Raw genomic sequence first — 21,334 nt, 5'->3', positions numbered from 1 at the left:
ACGCTGGTCAGGCCACATCTGGAGTACTGTGTCCAGTTCTGTGCGCCCCACTTCAGGAGGGATGTGGACAACATTGAGAGGGTCCAGAGGAAGGCCACCCACATGATCCGGGTACAATGGGGCAGACCCTACAATGAGAGACTGTGGGACCTGAACCTGTTCAGCCTTCACAAGAGAAGGCTGAGCGGGGGACCTGGTGACCCTCTATAAACTCACTAGGGGGGACCAGAAGGGGTTGGGAGAGACCTTGTTTCCTCTAGCACCCCTTGGCATAACAAGGAATAATGGCCACAAGTTGTTGGGGAGTAGGTTTAGATTAGACATCCATAAGAACTACTTCACAGTTAGGGCGGCTAGGATCTGGAACCAACTTCCAAGGAAAGTGGTGCTGGGTCCTACCCTGGGGGTCATAGAATCATAGAAGTCGGGTCGGAAGGGACCTTGTAGATCTTCAAGTCCGACCCCCTGCCTGGGCAGGAGAAAAAACTGGGCTCAAATGATTCAAGGTAAGCATCAAGCCTCCTTTTAAAGACCCCCAGGGTAGGAGCCAGCCTCTTTAAAAGGAGGCTTGATGCCTACCTTGCTGGAGTCATTTGAGTCCAATTTTTTTCTCCTGCCCAGGCGGGGGGTCAGACTTGAAGATCTGCAAGGTCCCTTCCGACCCTACTTCTATAATTCTATGATCTTGGATGCCCCTGGTTAGCTACAGAGGCTTCCTGGCTCCTTTGCCCCATTTCCTCTGCCATGGAATTGCCCTTCGCTTTAACTCTCAAGCAGGTCTCAATATTCATTTGTCACAATAGCTAAGGTATTATCTCATCTGAAATGCAGAAACTGCCAGCCATCCCATGACCAGGATAATTATAGTTAATATCTTGTTAAAATGATCACACAGTGTAAGGACAGGGAATTCCTTATATAATTCTTCTTGTGGGGATAGATTTATTGAAGCATTATTCTCTGGTATTAGATAGAGCGATTTGCCTTATGGACAGTAGTGGATTGGAGCATGAACTACACCCCCTATCCCATACAAATGTCCATACCGATACATATATCCTGAGGAATGTATCCATTACTCATGAGGCAGCAGCTGCAGAAAGCATCTTCACTGTCACTGAAAAAGGAACTGACTGTGAATGAGGCAGTTAATTCTAGGTGGCCCACTTTCACAGGAGTAAAGGGTCATATTCTAAGCACCTGCTCTTACAAAGACAGTACCCTCATTCTGCATGATTGAACAAAGAAAGATTTTTCAATGAGATGATGTCTTTGAGGTTGGAGAGCTCTTCATAGGCCTCAGCCTATAAAACAGAGACCTGAGGGGCACAGTTGATGTCTGTAGAGAAATTTCCTTCCCTATTAGTCCAAACATGTGTAACTGCTTCTAAAGTGAGCTTGTTCTCTCAAGAGGAATCACTGGGTCAGTGTTGACACTTTTTGATGCCTAGTCCTCCAGAAGAGCCAAGCACATTAGACCAGAATATTTTGCTGAATTTTCTAGCATTCTTCTTTTGTTGTCTACTAACATTAGAGTGTAGATAAGAGATAGTGATTGAACTGACCTTAAATCTTCCATGCATTTATAATGCTGATCTCAACCACTCAACATTAATAGTGCATGGAACTTTAGGACTAATTCCAAGTAATTGAAAAGGTAAGGAGCTAGAAGATGACAGCAAGAGCAAAAAACATTGGCTCTAATTTTTGTCTTCTTTCTTTTGCTGGGACTGAGAACCATGAACTTATACAAAACTATACACATTTTTAAAATAAGTATACCTATTTTTAAAATAAACTTGAACACTCCCCAATATATGACACAAGTTGAGGCAAACAATATTCAAAAAAAATTTTTGATAGCTTAATGTGCATGTTGCATTGGTATTTAAAGTAGAATTCTCACATTATAAATTAAAATAATTACTTAAATCTAATTCTGACATTGTTTTTCCATCCATCAGTTTGAAAGTGCTTTACATAGGAAGGTAAGCATCAGTATCTTGTTTTGCTGGCATTATCATGTTCACAAATGCGACAAAGGAAATGTTGTGGTTCAGAACTTTATTCATAAAGATAATTTTGTCTGAGATGACACAGAAGTTTCCCACTGATTAAAATATGCATCTGCTTACAACTGGTTTATACGATATACTTAAGTATCATTTTTTAAGCCCACCTATATTATTAATAACTTGCAGTGTCTCAGATCCTCAGCTGCCCTGTACCTTCTAGTCATTTAGATATGTAGGAAATACAAATCAACCCATGCCATATCATTTTGAATTCATTTTCTATTCCCTAAGGGTCTGATTATTGTGGTCTCTCACAATGTAGTCCTTCCTTGTAACACTGCTGTAAAAGAGGGATTTCCTCTTTTTTACAGATGGAGAAGCTATGGCCCCACCACTCATTACATATGTTATGCAATTAACTGGTTAATTGTGGAATAAATTTAGAAAGGCCATATGTGCAAAGTAAGGCCAGCCACCTGTTCAAAGTAATTATTAAACAATTAAGTGGTTAATCATGCATACATTTAGTAATATGACACCTAAAAATGTCTATCAAGTTAGTGCTTGAAAATGTGTAACAACTCTATAGCTTGTTTCTATCCAGCTTTAATATAGTGTGTGATACAGCTGTATGTGACTTGTCCAAGATCTCAGATGAAAAAAAAGGCTGGCTCAGGGGTTAGGGCACTAATTTAGGGCTTAATTTTAGTCTATCATAGACTGTCTATGTGATTTCTGACTCAGTTTCTCATCTTTAAAATAGAATTTTACTTGATCGTGAGGTACTTGTATAATACAGTAATGAGGGCCAAAGAAGTAGATGTGTCTGTATTGTAACCTGAGTCTCTTAGGAAAGAAAACTCTGGAGCCCAACTTAGCCATCCTCTCCCATTTGCACATATGAAGCTCTGAAATGCAGTGATGAACTCATTTGGAGGGTATCTCTCTGCATCTGCTTTCAAGATTTGTCTCCTCTGTACTTGAAAATAGGTGTGAGGGAAAGAATGTACCTAGAATTGCTCTATCACAGTTATTTCAAGTTGATGCTTGAGGGTGAACATATGTGGGTGCTCAAGGACACCCCTTCCCAAAAGTACCAAAAACCTGGTCCTAGAACATATAAATTAAATACAGAGTTTGTTGCAGGACAGGAAATTTAATCCAGATCTCCTAAGTAGTGGGTCTAGTGCCTTGACCAGTGTATCATCATCTTGTTTCTTTGCACAAAGCAGCATGAAATCAAAGCCTTAAAGAGTACTTTTAACATTTGATTGTTCTTTATTCCTCTCTCTGAAACTGAAACCCTGTTCAATAATATTAGACACAGAGGCCATCTTGTGGCAGGATGTAGGTAGTTGTATAGAGACCAGTTTGGAAGAAAAGTTGGAATCCCTGACTGTCTTAATAGTTTTGATTATTTGTATCAATGAAGGGCCTGGGAGTCATAATCATGGACCAGGGTCCTATTACTAGTTTCATCTATGTGTTTTGACTATATGTATAATTGCCACAAAAGAAGCAACTATAAAGGAAGCACTCAGTTTTAATTATATTAGATAATTATCTAATATAAAATATAAATTATATCATATGATATAATACTAATTGCCTTCAGTTGATGATGAATGCATTAGTATATACAATATAATTAAAGGGTATTTCTAGTAACAGAATGAATAGTTTCACATAAATATAATGTGGTCTTTCCCCCCTTTTTTCTAAGGGGAAAAATGTAAATACTTGTGAATGAATGTCAACAAATGGGTCTATCTCATCTCTATGTTTTTTCTAAGTTTAAAAAAAGAAAGAGTAGAAAAGGTGATAATCCTGTTAGCTAAATCTGTCAGCTCTAAATCTCTGAATGAATTAAGTAGTATTCAGTATGATGACTCCCTTAATCTTGTAAAGCTATAGTTTCTTACATGTGGTAATTAGTTCAGGGAATCCCAATAGCAGAATATCCAGAACAGAATCATATAGCAAAATAAAGACTAGTCAGCCAGCTATTTAGTACTTCTATTTGATATTAATATTATTAGAAACTATATTTCTTTATCAGTTCTTATTAGGTCTTATTTTTCAAAGGTGTGCATAATTGAATCAAATGGAGATCAATTATGTATATAAAAGAAAACTACACAGATGGACTGGATCTTAAAGAGGTTCATCTATATATAAATATGTATGTTCTGGAGAAGGTCTGGAGGGATGTGTCATGTTGCATTAATTCAACTGATATTTGCATTTGTAAACCTCAAGTCTTAGTGCCTTCCTCAGCTGAGTCTATGCTTTCAGTATGGCTTCTGAGATACCTTAAGCCTCTAATATAAATATGAAAGAATAGCCTTTACATAGGGTTGTGGAATTCTATACCAAATGGTAATCAATATAATAGAGTCTACAATTAATAGGAAGAAAGAACATCATTATTCAAACCCAGGAGCAAATGTGTTGAAATATTACAGAAACTTCATCATGGCTCCATAGTTAAAGATGAGATTTATTTTATGTACTAAATTAGAGATAAAGTCAGTATAAGGTAACCAAGGTACAAAAATAAAGACTAGTATAGAAAAGTCAGGCAGGTATTCCTATTTACCTTTCCCTTAACTACAAGAACTCAGGTCATTGAATGAAATGACAAAACAAAGTAATACAAACTTACAAAAGGAAATATTCTTTGGCAAACCTCAATATTAACCTGTGCAACTCATTTGCTACAATATATGGAATTGAGGCAAAGAGTTTTGCAGCATCCAGAAAAATATTAGACATTTATCAGTAATAAGAGTGTAACTTCCAGGTACACTCACGTTAAGATCATAGAGAATGTCAATATATGTATCATAGGTGACCACTAACTGCCTGAGATAGGTAAGAAATATCCTTTATTGACGAATTATAGCATTATTGTCTACAACAGTTTACTCTGAAGAATCAGGTCCTGTTCACTATTAGTGATAAGATACCAAACTAGGGGCCATGTATAGATGTTCTGTTTCTACTGATAGAATTGTTGGTCTTAATGCTTCTCTCAGATCAAAAATGGCAATTCCAGGAGAAAAATAACCTGACTCCAACTGATTAAAAGTCACTCCTGGATGAGTTTCTCACAGAAGAATGAATGCTTGTACACTCTCCTATGGCTTATCAGGGACCAGGAGGAAAGGAGCTGGGGGAAAGGCTCCTATTCTTTCCAGAAATCAAGTCACCCTGGTCTGGAGAAGGCATGAGGGGCTGCAACACCTGCCCCTCTTGTATACCAGGAAGGGAGGGGGAGAGTAGATACCAGCTACTTTCCACTGGATCCTCACATGCTGGAATCCCCAGAGTGAGAATTAGGCAGAAAGCTTTGTCCTGCTCCTTCAGTCCCCCAGGAACAGCTCACACTTTTCCTAGCCCAGGAACAACCCAGAGTCAGAATTATGCAAGAATGCTTGTACTGCTTTCTCTCCCAGAATCATTTCTAGAGTAGGGATGATTCTGGGATGTGGCCTAGAACACCTACTAGGTTGATAAAGTATTGTAATTCCTATGTTGCTAAAATATACAGAGATATAGATAGCTGGGTTAATCTAAAGTCTAGTAGAAGGCAGGACAGATTTGCAAATTACAGACGAATCGAAGTAGATATATATTACAAGCTTTCATGAGCTGAAACTCACTTCATCAGATGTTGTGAGAGGCTGTGCAGAAAGTAAAGTACAAGTCAGAATACAGGAGACAAGGGAAAGTGAGAGAAGAAAGAGTGAGAGAGAGCAAGATGATGAGATGGGTGCAAAGCTAGGATAGACAAAAAAAACAAAAAGGATTCACCAAAGCTAACCCAGGTAATGGGATAAGAATCTACAGTCTCTATGTAAACCATACTATAGTATGTAAACCATACTTAAGACTATAGTTTCTGTGTAAACTGTACTTAAGTCTGTGAATGATTTCTTGTTTCACCATTTCCTGTTCCAATTTGTTTTTAAAAGTTTGGTGTCTGAGAACAGCCACCTTTATGTAAGTGATGGAGTGTCCAGGAAGGCTAACATGTTTTGCCACAGACTTACATATCTTTCTGCAGCTGATGTCAGAATATGGTTAATTCATTATGTAACATAAGGATCATCCAGTCTCTGTCTGTCTTTCCTCCACCTTATCTTTTGTATTCTGATTTTACTTCTTTTAGCATGCTTTCTCCACTTCCTTTCACACCTCTGATGATGTGAGCTTTAGATCACAAAAGCTTGTCATATATTCTATCTATCTATCTATCTATCTATCTATCTATCTACTTTGGTTAGTCTGTAAGTTGTAAATCTATTCTAAAATATGCTTGTGCATTAGATTTAGGAAAAAATAAAAGGATTTACCCAACATGTCACAGCCCTCCAGAGCTTCTCCAGATTGTATCGCAACTATTTAAAACTTAAACATAAAGCTCTATACTGGTGTGCAATTCTTGGTGTCTGTATTTTCAACACTTTTTCTTTTCGAAAGAAGTGCTTGTTGTTAATAAACAAAAGGAAGAATAAAATGAAGCTGATGGAAGATTCTTAGTACAGATAGGTTCACCTGTCACAAAGAGAATTCAAATTTTCTGACCAATGAAGGAGAACCGATGTCTCTCTGGCCCTCTTCCACATTTCTCAATACATTGCAAATTTTTAAAAGAGGTTATTGTGAGTTAAAGGAAATGCCCCTCAGAAACCCAAACCTCTTGTAAAGATATTAGACCTCCAATGGTGAAGATACATTGAAATCAGGTTTTCAGTTGTTTATCTCAAACCAGTGTTTTTGCTGAGTGAACACTTTATTCTCACACTTAAACCGGAGTTCTTCTGAAAGATCAATCCGGCCACTCTTACGAAGATAACGAGAAAGGAGCCGTTGTTTATCAGCTGATCTTGGAAGATTCCTCTTCCAGCTGCAAAGAAGCTCATAGATCTGATTTGTTAAATCATCAGGGCACTTAACTCTAATAAGCTGAAGTGTACTCCTCCGGATCGGTAGATGCAGAGCAAGCAACGATGCATTATCTTCTGAAAGTTCCTCTGCCAGCCAGTAGAACAGGTTATCCCACAGGGCCTCTGTTAGTCAAAATATTAACACATACATTCATTCCCTTATTCTTTACAAAGATTAAAATAATATATTTAAATATTAATAGAATGTATTTTAGGAAGAATAGCAAATATGACAGGGAGCAGATTAGAAAGGCTAAGGCAGTGACTGAATTTAAACCAGCAATGGAAATCAAGGACAATAAGAAGTCTTTCTGTAGGTACATAGGGCACAGGAGGAAAACAAATGGAAGTGTGGGGCCATTGCTTAACAACTCAGGACAACTGGCTACCAATACTCAAGAGAAAAATGAATTCCTGAATGATTACTTTGCTTCAATATTTCACTGGAATAAGGGGGAAATCATACTAGATAAGGTTCACGGTGGGCATGGTGAGAATGACCACCTTCCTACCATTGATGTTGAGGTGGTGCATAATCAGTTAGAAAAATTAGATGTAAGTCAGCAGGACTGGATGAACTTAATCTAAGAGTACTGAAGTCATCACAGGACCCCTGGCGAAACTCTTCCAAAACTCATGACACTTGGAGGAGGTCCCTGAAGAGTAGAAGAGGGTCAATGTTATACCCATCTTCAAGAAGAGGAGAATTAGCTTAAATTCTATCCAAGGGAAAATCCTGGAAAAATTCATCAGAGTCTATGTGCAATACATTCACAGAAGGTAGGATTCTGAATGACAGCCAGCATGGCTTTGCCAAAGGCCGGTCTTGTTCTACCAATCTTATCTCCTTCTATGAACATGTAACTTGCTATCTGGATAAAAGAGAGGAAGTCAATATTGTATACCTAGACTTCCAAAAGGCCTTTGATCTGGCACCCCATGATCTCAGGGGAAAATTGGAGGAGTGCAGACTTAACCACTCAACAGTTAGGTAGGTAGGAAATGGCTGTGGGGAAGGAGCCAGAGAATTCTAATGAACAGATCTGTGTCATTCTGGCAGGAAGTGGCCAGTGGTGTCCTTCAGCAGTCTATGCTTGGTCCAGTGCTTTTCAAGTTTGTTATCAATGATTTGGATGTGGCGGTGAAGCACTCACTGGCCAAGTTCGCAGATGACATCAAGTTATGGAGGACCGTGGTCATGCTTGAAGATAGGCTGCAGATACAGGCAGACCTAGTCAGGCTGGCAAGTTGGGCAGGTAGGAACCAGATGAAGGTCAACATTTTGCTGCGTAAAGTGCTCCATCTGGGGATGAACAATTCCCAACATACTTACAGGCTCAGTGCCACCAAACTGACTAGCACCATAACGGAAAGTGACCTAGGGGTAATAATAGACCATAGTATGAACATGAGCCATCAGTGCTATGCTGTAGCCAGCAGGGCAAACAATACTCTGACATGCATCAACCGATGCATCTCAACCAAAACCAAGGAAGTCATTCTTCCATTTTACTAAGCATTGGTGAGACCACGGCTGGAGTACTGAGTCCAATTCTTGGCACTGCATTTCAACAAGGACATGGAAAATCTTGAGAGAGTCCAGAGAAGAGCCACCCATATGATCAGAGACTTGCAAGGCAAGCCATACAAGGAAAGGGACTTGGGCTTCTTCAGCCACAAAAAAAGAAGGCTGAGAGGGGACTTGATAGCAGCTTACTGATACATCAGGGCAATACATCAAGAGTTAGGCAAACAATATTCACCAATGCACCCTTGGGGAAAACCAGGAGTAATGGCCACAAACTCCAGAAAGACTATTTCAGGCTTAACACTAGAAAAAAAAGTCTTCATAGTTAGGGTGTCCAAACTGTTGAATAAACTCCCTCCAGAGGTGGTACAATCATCTACCCTGGAAATCTTCAAGAGGAGACTGGATGGTATCCTTGCTGGGTTCACCTGAGCTCAGCTGTCTTTCCTGTTTAGTGCATGGGGGCTGAACCTGATGATCTTGCACAGTCCCTTCCAGCCCCTTACAATCTATGAATCTATGTTAGGTGACCAGCTTGGCTTAGCACAGAACTCCTCAGTGAGCTTAAATACAAAAAGGAAGCATATAGGAAATGGAAGCTTGGACAGATGACTGGAGAGGAGTAGAAAAATATTGCTTGGGCAATATACAGGGATGAGCTCAGGGAAGCCAATGCACAACTGGAGTTGCAGCTAGCAAGGGACATGAAGGATAACAAGAAGGGTTTCTATAAGTAGTCTTAGCAACAAGAGGAATGTCAGGAAAAGTGTAGGTCCATTATTGAATGGGAAAGGCAACCTAGTGACAGATGAAGAAGAAAAGGCTGAAGTACTCAATGTCTTTTTTACCTTGGTCTTCACAGGCAAGGTCAGCTCCCAGACTACTGCGCTGGGCAGCACAGTTTGGGGAAAAGGTGCATAGCCCTCAGTGGTGAAAGAACAGGTTTCGGACTATTTAGTAAAGCTGGACTTTTTCAAGTCTATGGGGCCAGATTCAATGGGTGCTTTGGGATTTGGCTGATGTGATTACAAACCCACTGGTCATTATCTTTCAAAATTTGTGGTGACTGGGGGAGGTCCTAGATTATTGAAAAAGGGCAAATATAGTGCCCATCTTTAAGAAAGGGAAGAAGGAGAATCCAGGGAACTGTAAACCAGTCAGCTTCACCTCACTTTAGTCCCCCAAAACATCCTGGATCACCCAGAGAGGTGGTGGAATCTCCACCCTTGGATGTTTTTAAGGCCTGGCTCGACAAAGCCCTGGCTGGAATGATCTACTTTGGGAAGGTCCTGCTTTGAGCAGGAGATTGGACTAGATGACTTCCTGAGATTCCTTCCAACCCTAATTTTCTGTGATTCTATTATTCAATGATTCAATATGCATTACATGTTTTCTATTACATTTATTCCTCTGCTGGCAAATAAATACTTACATTTCCAAGATGGAAAACACTTTATGCTAAGGGTGAAATCCTTGCCGTAAGTCACTGGGCATTTAGTTTCATAGTTTCATAGTTTGTAGGGTTGAAGGGACCTGAGCAGATCATCAAGCACAACCCCCTGCCATGGTAGGAAAGAGTACTGGGGTCAAACGACCCCAGCAAGGTGTTTGTCTAGCCTTGCCTTAAAGATCCCCAAGGTAGGAGCCAGCACCACTTGCTTGGAAGTTGGTTCCAGGTCCTAGCCACCCTGACAGTGAAGTAGCATGTCCTTGATGTCTAATCTGAATTTATCCTCTGCCAGCTTGTGGCCGTTATTTCTAGTCACTGGTAGTGCTTGAGGAAACAGGGACTCCCCCAATGCCTGCTGGTCCCCTCTGACTAGTTTGTAACAGGCCACTAGATCCCCCCTCAGCCTTCTCTTGTGGAACAGATTCAGGTCCCATAGCCTCTCCATAGCCCCACCTCACAGGGCCTGCCCTGCTGCCCCCTAATCATGTGAGTGGCCCTCCTCTGGACCCTCTCCATGTTGTCCACATCCCTTTTGAAGTGCAACACCCAGAACTGGACACAGTACTCCAGCTGTGGCCTGACCAGTGTCACATAGAGGGGGAGTATCACCTTCTTGGACCTGCTTGAGATGATTTGTGGATGCATGACAAGGTGTGGTTGGCCTTCCTAACTGCATCCCCACACTGCCGGCCCATGTTCATCTTGGCATCAATGATGACTCCAAGATGCTTTTCTGCCTCTGCACTGACGAGAAGGGAGTTCCCCAGCCTATAGGTATGGTGCTGGTTCTTCCTTCCCAGGTGTATCACCTTGCACTTGTCAGTGTTGAATCCCACCCTGTTCTCATCTGCCCACCCCTGTAACCTGTCTAGGTCCGATAATCACTGAGTTCAGCTTGTATCTTTTTCTATAACTGCACTGAGGCACAAACTAGGGCTAATTAACTTTATAGGTTAGTTGTGATGAGTTAAACTGTGGGGAAGAACAAATAAATGCAGTGGTTCAAACATCTTCTACAGTATGAATTCTTTGGTACATACCGAATCACATTAAAAGAGCCATATAATTGCTCAGAGCTCCAGTGTAAAACTGAAGATAGGCCTTTTGAAAGTCGCTGGGTTAAGAGTGATGTTGTAGTGGGTGTCTGCTATAGACCACCAGACCAGGAGGCAGTGGTAGATGAAGCTTTCTTCAAACAGCTAGTGAAAGTTTACCAATCACAAGCCCTGGTGCTCATGCGGGACTTCAATCACTCTGACATCTGCTTGGAGATGTCAGAGTACACAAGCAATCCAGGAAGTTTTTGGAGAGTGTTGGGGACAGCTTTCTGGAGTAAGTCCTGGAATGGCCAACTAGGGGCCATGCTCTTCTTGACCTGCTGCTCACAAACAGGGATGAATTGGTGGGGAATGTAGTAAAGGATGGCAACTTGGGCAGCAGTGACCATGAGATGATTGAGTTCAAGATTCTGAGGAAAGGAAGGATGGAGAGCAGCAGAGTAAGGATCCTAGATTTCAGAAAAGCAGACTATGACTCACTCATGGGCAGGATCCCCTGGGAAGGCAGTTTGAGGGTAAGAGAAGTCCAGGAGAGCTAGCTGTAATTTAAAGAAGTCTTACTGAGAGTACAGGAACAAACCATCCTGATTTTCTGTGATTCTATGATTACATAAATATAGCAACATCCATCTAGCATCCTGCCAAAAGCATTCATTTAGTAACTTTAAAATCCATTTAAATCGCTAAAATAATAAGTAATGTTATTTTTAATTTAACACTTTAATATAATAATAGTTATTGCCTTTTCCAGGTCTTTGTCTTTTATATGAACAGAAAGGTTTTGTTTACTTAAAAAATATTGGCTACCAGAAGAAATTCTATAGTATCATAAAATTAACCTTAATTTTCTAATACAAAAATCTGTTCTTACCAGATGAATTGGTAGAAATTCTTTTTGTACTTTGTGGGCGTTTGATCAGTTTTTCCTGCTACCGAACAAAAAAAAAGTATTGAAGGAAGAAGAATAAATTAATGTTTCCAGTACTGGAGTGGGAGGTTTGGGAATGTAAACCATAAATCAACTTTTATGCTAGGGACAGAAGTTACACATAAACTGGTATAGGTTATCAGAAGCCAGAAATCTGTAACCCAACAGAAGTTCAGTGAACATAAACCACTTTCAAAATGGCTGAAACTGGTTTAAGATTAGTGTGGATGGATGTAGTATCAGACTTAACTGAGTCAGGTGAAATTGATTAAATTAACTTTTGCCCCAGGTCCCCTCCAGATTCAAATTAACTCACAGTCCCCCAGCATTCCTGGAGCTTTGCAGCTCACATGCAAACTGCCCCCCTTACAGGGTGGGGGGGCTAGCCTTGACCAAAGCTGTCTGCAGCCAAACAGGGAGGTGTGCTCTATCTCCTCCTGGTTTCTGGCCTTGGCCACTGCATTTTTTGGCTGCATTTTTAAAATCAAAAGTGAATATTTGTTCACTTGCATATCCATTCAATCTATGCAGCTTAAACTAACCTGTGAAGACTGAATGGAGTCAGCCTCAGGTTTTTTCTTAGCCTTAAATTTCACTCTTACTTTCACATAAGACATTTGCCATGACCACATACTGGGTGTAAATAGCCAAACCTGTGATGCTAAATCTGTTTACATCACTGAGAATATGGCATGCTGCATCTTACAAAACAAGTGTTGTATTTGACCAGATATTTGGAATAACAGATGTTCTACAATAGATAGCAATGCATCTTTTTGTAAATCATTTGTGTAGAAGAAGTATATAGAAAATGATAGATTCTGATTTCAGATACTAAGAAATGTTCTGGTCTACCCATGTGCACTTGTTACAGGCAACAGCAAATATCATTATTTCAAGGAAGATACTATATACACACCTAAACATTGGTAGCTCATTCATTTTCTGCCTTTAAAAAGAGATTCCCTTCTAGAATCAATAAATACTAACGTTTTGTGGGGTTATTGTAAATGAAGAAATGGGAAATTGTCCAGATTTCTAGATTAATAAATAATATCATCAAATCTATCATTTTCTATATACATTTGCCTATTCTATGGTTCAATTGTAATTTTAACACATAAAAGTAATGATAAGAAACTGTTTTTATTCTGACTGATAAAATACAAGATTTTCCCTTGCTTCCCTTTGAGACAGAGATTAAGTTCATTTCTGGTATATACCCTTTTTTCCCTACCTGCTTAGGAAAAGCAGCTAACAGTAGATGTCCTCTGCTCTCACTAGCTCTTCTAGCCACATAGTTATTTGTAGCAGAAGAGAGGGTTAAACAAACCTTATTTTCCTCTGAGTTTTTTGGATACTCCATAGTTTGACACTATGCTAATAACCTTTATGAAACAGATTTCAAATGCTATTTAAACTTGGCAAAATGGTATAGGTGTCTTTGAATATTGAATTACATATCAAAGGGTATATCTACACAAGATGTTTAATTGCAGTAGACTAATGAGCTGCACAGTAAACCTCTTGGCATCTACATGTGCACCCTTATTAGACTGGAGTAAACTAATTTAGGCCACAGCAGCATAGTACTTGTAAATACAAGAAGTCCTAGGCGGACAGGCTCTCTGCCAGCCAGGGCTTTTCTGACCCAGCTCAATGTGCGCACTCCTGGGTACATGTAAATACAAGTACTATCTTGCTGTAAAGTAAAAAACTCCACAGCAGCGCATATGTAGATGCTGGAGGAGGTAGCTGGGGCATGGAGATGCTTCAGTGTGGAGGCTGCCTGCTGGCTAGCCAGGTGCTGAAACACCCTCATGCCCCAGCCAGCCCTTCCACAGCATGGTAAGCCAGTGGGAGAAGTCATGGACTGGCAGGATCTCTACTAGCCAGGGCTCTCTGCCAGCCAAGACTTCTCCAACCCAGCTCAATATGCACACTCCTGGGTACATGTTCCAATGGCAATAAACTCCAGAATTAAAACAGTGTACCCAAGAACAATAAACTCTGGAGCAATTAACTCCGGAGCTTATTGCTTTGCATTAATTGCATATATAGATACACCCAAAAAACCATATTATTATGATTGAGTTCCAAACTCAGCTAAAATTTAGCATCAGATTTCAACTTAGACTGATCTCTATCAGCCAGCGGTGAAAGTGAATCTACTCTGAAGCCGAACATACATCACAGTGAAAATATCAACCTGTTTTGTACACATTTAAGGGCTTTAGTCTTTATTGTGTCAAATTACATTCTGTACTAATGCAATTCCTTTACAATCAGTGGAGTTGCATCAGCATAAAAAATAGCACAAAACTGCAGAAAATAAAATGTTAAAAGAAATGGAATAAGAAACTCTTCCAGAGAGGGGCACTGTTTTCCTTTCAAGACCCCAGTAGGTTTTCTTTACATTTTGTTTCAATGTGCAGCTATATTAAAACTTAGATTTTCTTTCATCACTGATGATTTGGCACCTCAAAGCTCTTTACAAGGTTTTCAAAGCTATTGTAGGTGAATTCAATTACTCATGGGTTGACTTTAATCTGAACTACTTTATGCTCCTTAATTTTAAAAAGTAGTGAAAATGATGTGTAATATATAAAATGTGTGTAATAATATATAATAATAAGTATTAGATCTAAAATTTAAAACCTTCCTTAAAAGATTAAGTATCTGTGGTTAAGAGCTAGATTCACCCCTAGTGTAACTCCATTGTCTTGTGGCCCAAATATTCTGCTTGACAGTGTAAGTTGTATAATAATATAATAGTCAAAGCAGTTTTCAAGTCTAAAAGGCCCTTCAATTAGCAAAGCAGCTGGCCTTTTAAAGAATGGGATCACATGCTATTTCACTGTTAGACAGTCATTAGGCATAAGACTTGAGCAGAATAGTAATTTGATAACACTTGCATGTATTACATCAATATCTTCATGCAAAACACTCTGATGGTCCTTCATTTTTTTCAGTAACACTGAAGTGCTCAGTTAGGTTGACCTCTCAGGCATGATCAGGCTGTATTAGCATATGAAACAGGATGGGGAAAAAGAAAATTCCTCTTTGGAAATTGCTAGATTCAATTCTCTTAAATACCATCTTTGCTCACATACAACATACCCCGAAAAATATGTGCCTTGTTTTTGCAAGGCAGCATACAGAATTTTTTTTCAGAGTTATGGCTGCGCAGAGCAGTAAGAGAGCCTGATTTTCATCTTACTCATGCTCCCTTTCCTGCTGAACTAAAGTTAAAAACCTAGCTGCTGCTGAAGACCGGTCTCCCTGGGTAAATTTAATTATAAGATAAAAACCAGGAGCAGTTTGCAAACAGCAAAATTGTCCCAAGAAAGATTAGTTTGATTTTGGGAACATCAAAAGTATTAAAAAGGAAAGACAATTGTCAACACCTATGGAGTGAAGAACAATGAGTCATCAAGTCAACTGACTTGTGGAGTTGTCTGAATAGTAGTGCAACAACAGCTTTCCTATAGATCACGAATCGGAGCAGTGTGCTTCTATCCCAGGCAGAAAATCAGGTTCCTGCTTAATACACACATCCCAAATTTGGGATTCTGATTTTTGGGGAAAGGTGTGTGTCTGGTTCCTGACCCACCACTGCAAAAATACAATAGTCCAGTTTTATACCTATGCAATTTTACTGAAGTCAGTAGAACTGGCTGTGATTTACACCCACATACATGATATTAGCATATGGCCCAGAGTATTCTTATTAAATTGAAAAGAAAAAGTTTAGGTATCTGCAGAATTCTTGAATGTTGTAGTAAGAGACAGAAGTGCTAGTAAAGACTAGTTGAATTCAGACACAGCAACACACTGAAATAACAATGTGAAGTGAATGGCAAAGTGTACAATTTCTCTTATTTGTGAGAAATGTATTTTGTCATGTGGTTTTAGGGTAAAAAGTATAGAAAGAGAGAGGGAAATAAATTAATGCAACAATGGAAGTTTAAAATGCAGCTTAAGCAGAAGTTAACATACTATCAGTAACTTCTTTCAAGAATATTTTCACTTAATAAGGAATATGATGTGTCCAGATAGTGTCTTTCATGACTAGGTTTCAGGAAGCCAAGAACAGGGAAATATGCAGAGTATAATGAGTTCACTTCCTTTGGGCACTTTTACATTTGCTCTGGGAGTGTCAAGGGTGATGCTTTAATGAGAGTGGCTCTGAGAGCCACTGCATTTAAAGTGCAGCAGTGTCTCGCGTATCAGTGTCCTTGTGCTTAAAAAATGGTGGTGGAAGCATTTCAGCTTAAGCTCATTTGAACTTAGCTCAAGCACCCCCACCACCATTTTTAAGTGTGGGAATGCTGATACACATGATGCAGGGGGTTGCTGGATACAGTAATTACCACGCTCCATCAGACTCAATTATTTGAGTCTACTTCAATGCTGTAATTATAGCATTGGAGCAGCTTTTCTGCTTGTGTACAGGCACCCTTTGTTACCAGTTCTCCCCATGATGAAGATGCTAATAATGCCTAGTGGAAGAACAGGACTTTAAGATCACATTTCTGCAAACTTTGAAGTGTAAGTGGAGGTGAGAGAATAGTGAGTGTTGAAGATCCCATTTATTATTATCAATAAACAACCAGGTAATTGGTGCAAAAAAGTGATTTTCATCAAAACTGTGGCAGCTGCTGCATTGAGAAAATTTCTTAGTATTGACCTTCCTTATTGCTGTTGGCTTTTCACCTTCATGAGTGCTAAACTTAATACACAAAAATGTTAATGAAAACAGTAAAATAGAGATGAATATTTCAGTTTCAAATATTAATTATAAAGTTTATAATTATAATTTAACATGAAATGAACGTGATACTTTAATCTAAATTTCTCCAAATGTAATTTTAGAATAATTGTGTACTGCTGCTAGATGTGATATCAAAATTTCTCATTGAAGATTAAATATAGCTAAGCTTAACATCCACTAGATACCAGTAGATGTGACCCAGTGTCAGATTTTCATTTGCTTTTTGTACCACATATTCTGAGAATAGAGGTGATTAGTCTTGTTAGTCTGATGTCAGGCAGAAGGTAGTCTAAGGTAGGATGACTAATGAAGTCATCATCACTAGAAATTTCTCAGCTGAGGATGATTGCATGATAGTCTTCCATGATTGCCTTATCTGTGGGTCTGACAATGGCTGACAAGACCAGTCTGTTCAATGCAACTCAGAACCCTTCCTGCAAAGTTATTTTCAGTTACAGCAGGGGGCTGCACTTCTGTCTGCACCCTTAGGTTCTAGGAGGTTCTGATTCAGAGGCTCTATCCCTTACTCCCATGCTTAATACCTACTGATGCACCTTCCTCCAAGAATTTATCCAATCCTTTTCTGAATCTGGTTAAACTGTCATTTTCCACAAGACAATGAATTCTACATTTTAATTACATGTTGTGTTAAAAAACAACTTCCTGTTGTTAGTTTTAAATGTACTACCCACTCATCTAATTTTATGATCCCTAGTTCTTCTATTGTGAGAGATAGTAAATAATGCATTCCTATTTAGTTCCCCTTCACCATTTAGTATTTTGTAAACCTTTATTATGTCTCCCCTTAAGTGTCTATTTTTCTAAACTGAGTAGGTCTTGTCTCCATTGTGTCTCCTCATACCATTAATGATTCTTGTTGCCCTTCTCTGTATCTTTTCTAGTTCTTCTATATCATTTCTGAGGTATGAAGACCAAAACTAGGAACAGTGTTTAAGGTATGGACCCACCATGGATTTATAAAGGGGCATAATGATACTGTATGTTTTGTTTTTAATTACCTTCTTAATAATTACTAATATTTTGTTTGCCTTTTTGATGGCTGATGAGCACTAAGCTTATGTCTTTAGTGAACTGCCCACAAAGACTCCTAAATCTCTTTCCTGTATAGTAACAGTTAATACAGAAACCCATTGTAGTGTAGGTATAGTTTGGGTTATTTTTGCCCATGTGTATCACTTTAAACTTATTTATGTTGAATTTCATCTGCTAGTTAGTTGCCCATTGGCTCAAGAGTGCAAGATCCTTCTATAGTTCCTTGCAGTCCCCCTTGGTCTTTACCCCTTTGAATAATTTTGTCATCCAAATGTAAGCAATACACATATAGACTAAATGAAAGCAGTACTCAAAACAGTTTCTTTCCAAAGCTGTCTTCTTTAGAAAGAGAGAAAAGAACTTGGGAGTGCATGATGAATATGAAAGAGGTTATTTGAAGGGATTGATGCTTATTAAAATGGTGTTTAGGCACATCTATTATCCAATGAAAAGCAGAAGTCCTTTGCTGAACAAAAATGTCTGAAAATATGTAAAAAAAAGAAAAAGAGACATTTCTTCCTAACAAGAACAAACTAGAGGAGAGCTCCTAAAGGACAAGTCTTTCAATGACTTTTTTCTTTTGGCAAAAAATGCTGCTTTTGAACAGTCGTGGCAGCATTAGAAGTCTGTGAGCATCACGGCAGGTACCTGTTCCATTTCATTATGAAAAAAGAAATGTACAAAAATGGTTTAACATTTTCCTAAACAAAAAAATTCTAAAGTAACTGAGTGGAATTACTTTTTTGGAATCTTTTGGGAATATAATTTCCAAGGTTTTAACTAGCTTTACTCTGATTCTGCAGATGCTGCTAGTGGGGAATACAATAAGTGAGTAGTCTTCTCTGGATGACTCTAAATTGACTCTTTGCCAGAGGACAGTTTTGGAGATTCCAAAAACTATCAGAAGGTAAGGTTCTTATGTCAGATGGCTGACTAATTAATAACTGAAAATGGTTCTTAACAAAACTGGATTCTTGTGAGTACATGAACTGTGGAGGGATTGAAGATTATGGAAACTGACCTTAATGGCAGTAGAATAGGGTCAAAACTGAAAACCCATCTGAAACCTATCCAAACCATAAGGTAGTAGAAAATACAGATAACTTTTTATTACATTATTGTAACATTTAATTACATTTTCTCTTGCTCATTGTTAATGCAACTCTGTTTCCAGTGCATTCAAACTAAGGAGAAGTTTATTTCTTGAGACCAATAATAAAAATAATCAATTACCAGAATTAATTTTTTTTATTCAAACTAAATCAGAAGCCTCTGATTCAATTTGGAGAGATTCAACTATTCGGCCATAGACACAGCTTTATATGTTTTTTCTACATACCTCAAGGTACCAGGCATGGCTCGTGAATGCTGAGATGGAGGGTAGATAGAGCATCCCATGGGAGCATAGTGGGGTCCCCTGAATGTGTGGTGAAGTACTTCTGGTCTGCTTTTGGGTGTGCTGGGGACCCCCTGGCTCGGTGACTGGTGCCTCCTGGGTCTGGGGGCCACCCAGGGTCCCCCCATAGCTGATCCCTGAGCTGGGAGGGTGCAGGAGGGGTCCCCTGCAGAGTGTGCAGGGAACTTTCCAGCATTCCTGTGGGATGCTCCAACCGCCCCACCATCTTGAGGTACATAGAGAAAACGTATAAAACTGTGTCTGTGACTGAATTGCTTATTCTCCAAATCAGAATCGAATCGTCAGATTCAGATTCAGCCAGATCGAATCAGAACAGTGATCTGAATCATCAAATTGAATCATTGTGCCCTGAATCAGGCCAAATCCGAATCGACTTTGCATAACCCTACTATCTAACTTATAGTAGTTTTGTATAGTCCACATTTCTCCAATTTATGAGAATGTCATTTGGGACTTTGGCAAAAGCCTTCCAGAAGTCCAGATATAGCTATGTTTACCGCATTCCCTTCATCTACCTAAGTAGTTACTTTGTCAAAATAGCAGATCACATTTGTTTGGTATGATTTATTCTTGATAAAACCATGCTAGCCACTTGCAATTATCCTTCCCCCCTCCAGATGCTTACAAATGGATTTCCTTAGGATGTGTTCCATTAACGTCCAATCTATTGTGGTAAAGTTAATTGGTTTGTAATTCTCTGGGTCCCCTTTTTTTGTTTTTGTTTTTTGAGATAGACAGTATGCTGGCCCTTTTCCCATCCTCTGATACTTCACCCATCTCCCATCACTTTTTAAATATTATTGCCAGGGGCTCTGAAATCTCCTCTGCCTGTTCCTTCAGTACCCTGGGATGAAGTTCATCAGGCCTGAATTCATTCAGACCCATCAGAAACTCTGTTTCTTTTGTTATCTCAGCATGTCCTCTTCTTTATTCAAATAATTATTAATTATCTGCTTGCAGCTTATTTTTTTTTCTCTTTTTTATGAAGACAGGGAAAGTAGCTGTACAGTAGCTCTGCTTTCTTTGCATCTTCTGTTATGAGTTCACCCTTGGCATGTCTACATGTGCAATTAATGCACCCAAATTTTCTGTGCAGAAAATTCAGGCTCATTAAAGTGGTCCAGGTGCACATGTAGACATACACCTATGTTGGAAGCAAATTTCACCTGAAAGGAGCAGCTCAATCCAAGACAGCTTCCCCCTGCCCTCCAGAGCTCAAGGCCAGTCCCAATCTCCCCATAGCTGTCTCAACTCAAGGGCAGCTCCCTTCCCATCCCTTCGGACATTGGGGCCAGCCCCAATCTCTGTGGAACTGGAAGGGAGCTGTACCTGGAGCCATGTTTGCTCCCATGGCCCCCAATAGTTTGATTATTTTACTGGAAAGATGCAGTCTTTTCCAAATGAAGGCCAGTCTGTATACAGGTATCCAAGTTGTAGTCATATTGGTCTAGAGGAAAAAGCAAGTCTGTATACAAGGATTTGCAGCATGGAGAAAACCCTGATTGTGATTCTGTGTTATTCTTTTTATAATCTTTCTTGTAGAGAAACATTTTGTTATGGCTTAGAAAAATAAGCAGGTACACATCATGCAATACATAAGGTAGCTGTCTATTAATACACACGCATTTCCCATTTAGGTCCTTTTTGTGTGGATATTTGTATTCACTGTAGAGTGTGACCCCATGAAATATCTCTCCAATGTGTTCTCATTATCAGCAACTAAAGAAAGTTTCTTTGTGAACAAAGTCTTGCACTGATCCTCTAAAGAGATGTAATACAGACTTCAGTCCATTATCACAGATGGAGTGAAAGATTGTATGACAGAGAACATGACCATAAATTTAATGCGAGGAGTGAAGCGAGAATCAGTTGTAATTACTGTAAATTGATTGAAAGTCCCAGTGGGACATTTAAGGTCTAATAGTCATTGTAATAGAATACAGAGCAATAAAAGATTTTGGCAAGTTATTAAATGCCAAAGTAAACCGGAGGCACTTGATAATTGCAGACATAGTTTATTGCAAGTACAATCTAATGCCATAAATATTATTCTTACTACATAGTAAGATAGAATAAACCATAGCATTTGGGGAGGGGCAGTAAATGAAGCTTGGGCTGATGGACAAGGGTTATTTTTTTTAAAATGCCCTCATTTATTC

The 21,334-nt window shown here is 39.2% G+C and overlaps 1 protein-coding gene across 1 annotated transcript in view; it reads right to left on the bottom strand.

Moving 5' to 3' along the window:
- Positions 1–6,669: 6,669 nt before the first annotated feature.
- The window catches only part of DTHD1 (death domain containing 1), a 38,745-nt gene continuing 24,080 nt past the window's right edge, over positions 6,670–21,334 (bottom strand). Inside the window, exons 9-10 of the mRNA XM_019552577.1 lie at positions 11,875–11,932; positions 6,670–7,090 (exon numbers count right to left, since the gene is read on the bottom strand). Of these exons, the coding sequence (XP_019408122.1) occupies positions 6,771–7,090; positions 11,875–11,932 (378 nt within the window). The 3' untranslated portion in view covers positions 6,670–6,770. The remainder of the gene's footprint in view (positions 7,091–11,874; positions 11,933–21,334) is intronic.

This window comes from Crocodylus porosus, unplaced genomic scaffold, assembly GCF_001723895.1.
Source record: "Crocodylus porosus isolate Cpor-Errol unplaced genomic scaffold, CroPor_comp1, whole genome shotgun sequence".
Classification (NCBI taxonomy): domain Eukaryota; kingdom Metazoa; phylum Chordata; order Crocodylia; family Crocodylidae; genus Crocodylus; species Crocodylus porosus.
The sequence above is the reverse complement of the archived record's forward strand: the minus strand, read 5'-3'. Positions and strand labels throughout refer to the sequence as shown.